At 43.8% G+C, this 8,687-nt stretch overlaps 1 protein-coding gene across 1 annotated transcript in view; it reads left to right on the top strand.

The window, feature by feature from the left end:
• Positions 1–634: 634 nt before the first annotated feature.
• PIWIL3 (piwi like RNA-mediated gene silencing 3) overlaps positions 635–8,687 on the top strand; it is a 52,220-nt gene continuing 44,167 nt past the window's right edge. The window contains exons 1-7 of the mRNA XM_037727712.1: positions 635–745; positions 2,965–3,064; positions 5,221–5,349; positions 5,781–5,995; positions 6,564–6,685; positions 7,602–7,682; positions 8,254–8,457. Coding sequence (XP_037583640.1) covers positions 635–745; positions 2,965–3,064; positions 5,221–5,349; positions 5,781–5,995; positions 6,564–6,685; positions 7,602–7,682; positions 8,254–8,457 — 962 coding nt within the window. The remainder of the gene's footprint in view (positions 746–2,964; positions 3,065–5,220; positions 5,350–5,780; positions 5,996–6,563; positions 6,686–7,601; positions 7,683–8,253; positions 8,458–8,687) is intronic.

The following is an 8,687-nucleotide window of genomic DNA, read 5'->3' as shown; positions in this document are numbered from 1 at the left end:
AGATGGTGTCATTGCACTCTAGCCTCGAGAGGGAATGAGGCTCTGTCTCAAAAAAAAAATTTTTTTTTTAACCACGTCTCTGGTCTTTTATTACAGGTCGCTTCTTGCTCATGAGGGGTGGGGTGGGGGACAGTCTTTTTGGTGTAATAGGAAAATGTGTGTAGTTAGAAACCAGATGCTTTCTTGGAAGTAATAGTAAAAGGAAGAAAAATGTTAACCAGGTGCTATTGTTTGAATACAGCTCCTCCCCACCAAAACTCATGCTGAAATTTGATCCCTAATGTGGCAGCTTTTGGGAAGAGGGGCCTCCTGGGGGTGGAGTCCTTATGACTAGGTTCATGGATTAGTGCCTGAGCTGCTTGAGTCTGGCTTCCTCAGTTTCTCTGGTTTCCCTTTTTCCCATGTGATCTTCATACACACTTCTCCCCCGCTCCTGCTTTCTACCGTGAGTTGAAGCAACGTGAGACCCTCACTGCTTCCCAGCCACCAGAATGACGAGCCAAATACACCTCTTCGTAAATTACTCAGCCTCAGATATTCTGGTGTAGCAACACTGAAGAGAGTAAGACACCAGGCAGCTCCACAGACGTCTAACGTAACTGTGTTCTTCAGGGTCATCACCTTCGGGACCGCAATGACTGGTCGGGCCAGGACGACCGCTCGAGGCAGAGCCCGCCGCAGGGAGCAGGAGGAACAAGAGGCACCTGGGGTACCCAGAGCACCTGAATCAGCTGCAGTGAGCGAGGCCTGTAACTTTCGTTTTCTTTATGCAAGAGATTCGTGCCTGTACTGAAAAGAACATACTTGTTGTCGAGCCAAGCTAGTTGAGGAATAGTGCTAAGTGAGAACTGATCAAAGTTCCTAAGAGTCAGGCTGTATAGACGGCAGCGGGGGGAGGCGTCATCTGCGTTCTGCTGCTTCCTCCTCACATTCTCACATGTGCTAGCAGGCTGACTTTCAGCCCAAAGTGGATGCAAAGGTTTCTAGATTTCTTGGCTTCAGGCAATAACTCCTCTCTGAAAGAGACCCAAAATAAGCAACTTCATGAATGCACTGGCATCGCCTGAGTTAGAGATTTTTCCAGTCTTGTTGAAAACTGGTATGCCTGCTCTGTTTTATCTTCTCTTACTGCATATCCACTTTGCATTCACACGACGGGATCCGTAGTGGTGCTGAGGGGTCTCACCTGACAACCTCCAGGGAGATCCTAGTCTGCATGGATGGAGCATGATGCCTTCCAGGTCCCCTTACTCTGCTGTGATTGTCATTCCGCTTTTTCCTAAGCTCTCCAGCCTCACTTCCTCCTCCTGGTCCTGATTGTCAGTTTTCAACATCGACCCCTGTGTCACTGAGACAAAGCATCTAATGAGAATGTCAGTGGCTCCCCCTCTGGTCTCCTCACTCGTCACCATCTGAACCTGTATCTAGCCCCTCACCTGAGACCCTAGGACACTAGCTTTTTTTTTTTTTTTTTTTTTTTGTATTAGTAGTAGAGATGGGGTTTCACCACATTGGCCAGGATGGTCTTGAACTCCTGACCTCAGGTGATCCGCCCGCCTCAGCCTCCCAAAGTGCTGGGATTTCAGGCATGAGCTGCCGACCCTAGCCTAGGGCACCATCCCTGTTCCTACCTAAAGCAGGTGTCTCTACTTAGCCCTGTAGCCAGTCCTCCATCCAGGGCCCATCTGGTGCAACCTTCTGTCTCCCAAGTCAGCAGCTGTGTGTTCTCCTAAATCATTCCCATCTGTCTTCAAACTCACTGAGTTTACTCCCATTCATCAAGAAACCTTCCCTGGATGTTCGCACTCTCCAAATCCATAGGGTGGCTCTCCTCAGACTTGCCCCGTGGTGTGTACTTGGCACAGTTGAGAGCTCTTTTCTCCTGATTGGCTCCCTTCACTTAGTGTTGAGGCCACCTCCTTCATCACTGGCCACCCCCCCTTGCTCTCTTTTGTGGAGTTCTCCTCTGTGCCCCCTTGATCTTGCCCAGACTGTTGAGCCTCATCTTTTTCTCCATATTCTCGCTCCCTTGGTAAAGTTATCCAGGGTCAAAAATGCTATCCGGTGTGTGGACAGGTCCCATATTTTTCTCTTCAGCCAGAACCCCTCCTGTACCACCCAACAGCCCCACAGGTGTCCACAGACATCTCACACTCCCGATCTGCCCTTCCCAACACGTCACACCCACCTCATCAGAAGGACGTTTATTCTTCTGCTTGCTCAGGCCAAAAGTCTATGAGTTCATTCTATCGCCATGACCTCAAGCCCTTCTCAAAAGCAACCAGGGATTGTTTTCTCTTTTTTTTTTTCCCTCAAACTATCCAGTATTGGACAATTTCTCACCACTCCCATCCCTGCCTTCCAGCCCAAACAGCTGACATCCTTGCTCTTTCCTTATCTCTCACTCGACGTGTTCCCAGCACAGAACCTGACAAATCAGTTCATGTTGTTCCTCTGCCTGGCATCCTGTCGCAGCTCTCATTTTATCAGTCAGAAGCAATTTCCTTAAAGTGACCTCCTTCCCTTCATCTCATTGACCTCTCTCGCCGTTCCCTTCCAGCCACACCGGCAGCCTCATTCTTCCTTGAACCTTCCCAGCTGCAGAGCTCTGCTTTTTCCCTCCACCTTTGGCTTGGGCGACTTTGCTAATTCACTCAGCACCTCCAAGTCTTGGGTTCAATGTCGCTTTCTCCCTGAGGCCCTCCTTTGCCATCAACTAATCAAACCTGCCCCTTCACACCCCGCCTTCCCAGTAGTTCCTGATTCTCCTCAGTTTGTGGTGTTCTTTGTTTCCTTAGCAATTACCACGCAAAGTGCTATTACACTGTTGCTTATTACTACTCAGTTTCTGTCACTGGAATATGAGCTTTGCAGAGGAAATTCCTTTGCCTTGTGCCCTGAGAGTACCATTTGGAGGGTGAATAAACTCAGGGGGGCACAGCTCATTATTTCTATTTCCAGGAGCCCGCTCAGTGGCAGCGGACACCCCGGTCCCTGCGAGGGGAAGGCCCAGTGGTTAGACCGCGGCAGCCAAGAGGAGCAGAAGTAGCAGCACAGTCTCGAGGTAAAAGGAGGCAAGAAGGATGTGAGGGGCAGGGGATGCTTCCTGCGTGAAGGGCTGCCACAGTGGTAGAAGGTTCTAGACAGCCTGAGGACTCCCGTGAGGTTTGGTGAGATGGGAAGTGTGTGCAGCTGGCGACTGTCCCTCTTTGTGCAGTGAATTATCTGATAGTGTTTCCTTCACCTTAGGTCTTAAAACTTGTGGAAAAGAAATGGTGGCCACTGTTTATTAGCCAGTTCAACATAATTGCTTTTCAAATTTACATGACACATTTGCAGATGATCACTCTAAGTTAACTTAATAGAATTCTAAGAATACCATCTTCTTGCCTCTTTAAATTGTGACATTAAGAGTTTAAACTGTTACCGACATCATTTATGTAAGCATCCTCATTTATTTATTTATTTATTTTTATTTATTTATTTTTTTGAGACGGAGTTTCGCTCTTGTTACCCAGGCTGGAGTGCGATGGTGCGATCTCGGCTCACTGCAACCTCCGCCTCCTGGGTTCAGGCAATTCTCCTGCCTCAGCCTCCTGAGTAGCTGGGATTACAGGCACGTGCCACCAAGCCCAGCTAATTTTTTGTATTTTTAGTAGAGACACGGTTTCACCATGTTGACCAGGATGGTCTTGATCTCTTGACCTCGTGATCCACCCGCCTCAGGCTCCCAAAGTGCTGGGATTACAGGCTTGAGCCACCGCGCCCGGCTAGCATCCTCATTTATATAAGTACTCATGCACACAGGCCCAGACACTGTGATTTGCTAAGGATTTGGCCAATGTGATTCAACTTCAGTCTGGATTCTCCACTTTGGTTATTATAGCAAAGTAGCTTGTGATGAGTCAAAACCTTAAACACTAAAAAATTGTATTATAGATAAATATTAAACCGATCTAAAATCCAGAACCCGTAAAATGAGCTTATTCATTTGAATACATAAAATTAAAACACACTTAATTTAATTTTAATCAGATCCCATCTGAAAGGTTATTAGACAGCATGTTCAAAGTATGTGGACTAGGCACAGTGGCTCACCCTAGCACTTTGGGAGGCCCAGGTGGGTGGATCACTTGAGTCTAGAAGTTTGAGACCAGCCTGGCCAACATGGCAAAATCCTATCTCTACCAAAAATATGACAATTAGCCAGGCATGGTGGCACGTGCCTGTAATCCCAGCTACTTGGGAGGCTGAGGCAGGAGAATTGCTTGAGCCTGGGAGGCAGAAGTTTGAGCTGAGATGGGGCCACTGCACTCCAGCCCGGGTGACAGAGTGAGACTCCGTCCCAAAAAAAGCATAGTTTGTAGCGAGTGCCGAAGTGCCAAGCTGGGACACCTGTTTCCTTTTGCTGACATTTTAATATGGTGAATTATACTGTCGGATGTGTTAGAAGCTAGTTGGAAGTTTGATAAAATTGTTTCAAATTTTATGTGTAAAATATAGGTTATCAGAAATGGAGACACTCTTAATTTGTCAGATTCTCATAAACTGGAAAACAAAGCCTCCAGAAGTAAAATTTTGAGAAAAACCATTGTAACCCAAGGCAAAGACATCTTGGTCATTCAGGGTTACGGGATTTACAGGGATTTACAGTGACGTGTGTGTATTCTTCCAGGATGCCTCACTTGTCACTGAAAGGCTGCATTGTGCTGTCATTCACATTTAACTTTGTAGAATAGCTACCTCGATATGAACTTAGAATGTAAGTTTAAAATAGTGTGATCCATTCGTAGTTGCTCTTAATAGAAAGGATAGATCAGTTTTGTATCAAAAGCCAGTTTCATAGATTTTTTAAACGATTGGCCTATTTGGCATTTTATGATTCCCACTAGGGGGCAGTGTAGCGGCAGGGGAGAGGCTCAAAGACAGAGTCAGAACCAAGGTTTCTAGAATCTTGTACCATGAAAAAATACCCAAGAAATGGGGCAAATGTGTAGCAGGAATGAACGATAGTGCTAAGGCAACCACGGATGTGAACTGAGAACTCCTTGGGAAAGGTTTCTAGGAAAGGTTACACACGTGTGGCAACATATCACTGAAATGTGTTTCGGAACCTTAGGTCGTATCTTACCCACCTCCAACAAACTCAGGCTGGGTGTTAATACTGTCTTTTCTATTCTTCCCTTTTTATTTAAACTTCTGGCTTTTACATTTATGCAGGGGTGAAAGAACCTGGACTTGAAGCTGGATTAAAAACCCTGTCCTTACAGGAGAGGATTGGTGGAGTTTTTCAGGACCTGGTAGTAAACACCAGGAGAGATATGATGCATGTGAAAAACTCAAAAACAGGTTTGCTGGCCGATAGCCTGGTGTTGATGGAGCGGTTGGGGTTGGGGTTCGAGTTTTGCTTTTGAGACAGTGTCCTGCACTGTTGCCTGGGCTGGAATACAGTGGTGCCACCTTGGCTCACTGCAACCTCTGATCTCCCAGGTTCAAGCAATTCCCCTGCCTCAGCCTCCTGAGTAGCTGGGATTACAGGCCCATGCCACCATGCCCAGCTAATTTTTTGAATTTTTAGTAGAGATGGGGTTTCATCATGTTGCCCAGGCTGGTCTCAAACTCCTGACCTCATGATCTGCCCTCCTTGGCCTCCCAAAGCATTGGGATTTACAGGCATGAGCCTCCGCATCCAGCCCTAACTTTGGCCTTTAATATTGTAGTGTCCAAACTGTTTTAGGCCCAATCAGTCTGTTTGATTGTCATATTGCTCAATTTTTCAGGTTCAGAGGGTGAAGCGGTACAGCTAATCACCAATCACTTCCGAGTGATATCCCATCCTCAGCGTGTTGCATTTAAATACAACGTTGACTACAAACCAGACGTAGAGGCTGGAAATCTCCGTCAAATTTTACTTAATCAACATATAAGGAAATTTGGAGAGTGCCATATATTTGATGGAAACTCTTTATTATTACCTCAGCCACTAAGAGAGCAGGTTAAATAATGTTATTTCACATCTTCCTGTGTTCTTTCTCTTGTTTTTACTTTTAAATAATAAAACACCCATTATTTTTGTGCCGTTGTTTGCAGAGATGTCCCAAGGACCTCTTGCTCAGATGGTTTGTAGCAGAACCTGCATGCCATATTGCTGATATTCAATAATGCCTCTAATTTTAATGCTTAAATGAAATTTAATAGCACAATGTGGCTTAAAAATGCTTCCAAATTTTGGATACTTAATTTTTAAAATCCTATTTGTTTCATTCAAAACTTCAGCCCCCTCGCTCCTAGCAGAAAAAAATTAGAAAACTTATTTTCTTCTAGAAATTTCTATATCAACTGAACAATTAAGTTGTTTTCAGGAGTTTGAGTAAAATATTTCAACTCGATTAATTCCAACTCTTCACTCTTGTAAATCACATTTTGTACATGCATGTACCTTTGTGGGAATGACTGCCCCATCACAATAGTTTTCTGGATAGCCAAGTGACATGTTGATTTACCGTGCAATGAAGCTTAAGTTTTTGGAAGAATATCTGGACTTTTTTTGTTCTTAATCTCAGAAAGTGGAATGGGTGAGCATAACCGAAGACAAAAAAATTGTGAAGATTGTGGTTGAGTTTTCCAAAGAACTCAAGCCCACGTCACCAGATTGCCTACGCTTTTACAACATTCTGTTTAGAAAGTATGTTATCGGGGTTGAATTTCTTTGTTATTCATTCGGTTGTTTTATTGTGTTAGTGGTGTTGAACGTAGCCATTTGCTTTGAGCACTTTGTGTTCTTCATAGTCCCATGTATTAAGAGAATGAAGAGTCTTGGAGATGAGATGATAGCTGAGGCTCACCTAGAATGAGCAAATTCAGTGGATTATCCTCAGTGTCCTCCTGGCCTACCCCTGCTCTTTGCCTCATACCTGCCTAGAAAGAGCAATAGACCTCAGCTATGCACCTCCATGTGTGTCCCTGTAGCAAATACACTTTTTACTATGGTCACTACGATAACTAAATATTGCAAGTTAAAATTTGAAAGGCACAGTTGGAGACCAGATGTGGTGGCTCACACCTATAATCCTGGCATTTTGGAAGGCTGAGGCAGGTGGATCATTTGAGGTCAGGATTCGAGATTGGCCTGGCCAACATGGTGAAACTCTGCCTTTACTAAAAATACAAAAATTAGTTGGGTGTGGTGGCATGTGCCTGCAGCCCAGCTACTCAGGAGGCTGAGGCAGGAGAATCACTTGGACCCAGTGGGTAGAGGTTGCAGTGAGCAGAGATCGCACCACTGCACTTCAGCCTGGGCGACAGGGCGAGGCTCTGTCTCAAACGGCACAGTTTGAGAAAGAGACCTTAGTTCAGTTTTGAGAATGAAGAACATTTTGGTAACCTTTCTACAATATGTTTATATGGAGACAGAACAATTGAGGTTAAATGAGCCTTACTATCCACCTCATAATGTAACTTTGTGGTTGGGTACTTTATGTTCATTGATAATGTAAATAGTCATTGACAGATTTTTTTTTCCTCCCTTATGTGTCTTACCAAATGCTTAATAACGTAACCTGTACTTTCAACAAAATCTATTTTTTTTTTTCCATTTCTAGAACTTTGAAGGAGCTAAACTTGAAACAAATTGGTCGCCACTATTACACCGAAAAGATACCATTGACACTAGAGCGTCGTGGGTTTGTATAAAGTAGAAAATTTCACATTCTGCAGACTTAAACATAGGATTTTTTGGAGAAAGTTATTGTCACATTTGAAGTGGTACGCCTTAAAAGTTACTGCCTTTTAAATGACATCCACTGACCATTTAAAAGCGTAATGTCAACTCAAAGTAAGAAGATTCATTTTAAAAAAGCTTAGCATGACAAATATAAACCTTAAGGTAATACAGTTGTTGCATACACATTAAGAAGCCTAAACGATCATGCAAAATGGGTAATTTATCTCTGAAAGTATCTTCAATCATAGCAACTATATCTATTACTTATTGGTATAGGTATCTATCAAACATAAGTTATGTTACGGATAAATGTGGATATGATACTTTCAGCCTATGGGTGATAAAAGCAGTTGGACAAAAATATAAATAGCACCTCTGATAAATGTTTACCTGAAGGTCCTTCAAAAGACTAAGACCAAGGAATTGAAACTGACTTCTAAGTACCAATTTTTAGACCCAGAGCTTGGGCCTAGAAACTCTTGCTTTATGTGAAAAGCTTGGACTTAATACACTCATGTAATTTATTCTAGTACCAGGTTGGAAATCTGGCGTGGTTATGTTACTTCTATTCTTCAATACGAAAACGGCATTACCCTCTGTGCTGATGTGAACCACAAACTGCTCCGAATAGAAACTGTTCATGATTTCATAAGCAAAATACAGGCACGGGCCTACCCAGGAAACGCCCAACAGGAAGTAGCTAATAAATTAATTGGATCAATTGTTCTGACAAAGTAAGTCTATCTTTTAAAAACCTATCCAATCATTTTAACTCCCCCCCCCGCCCGCCAAGAGATGGTCTTATAGTTTTCTAGTCACTAAATGTTGAAATTTGAGTAGACATGGCAACAACCACTGGACATGTTTCTCCTCTGGTTATATAGCTTGGGAGAACATAGGTCAATTGTAGACTTTACTATTCTTTTTTTTTTTTTTTTTTTTCCCCCCCGAGACGGAGTCTTGC

Source organism: Cebus imitator, unplaced genomic scaffold (assembly GCF_001604975.1).
Source record: "Cebus imitator isolate Cc_AM_T3 unplaced genomic scaffold, Cebus_imitator-1.0 Scaffold237, whole genome shotgun sequence".
In the NCBI taxonomy this organism is placed as follows: Eukaryota; Metazoa; Chordata; class Mammalia; order Primates; family Cebidae; genus Cebus; species Cebus imitator.
The sequence above is the reverse complement of the archived record's forward strand: the minus strand, read 5'-3'. Positions and strand labels throughout refer to the sequence as shown.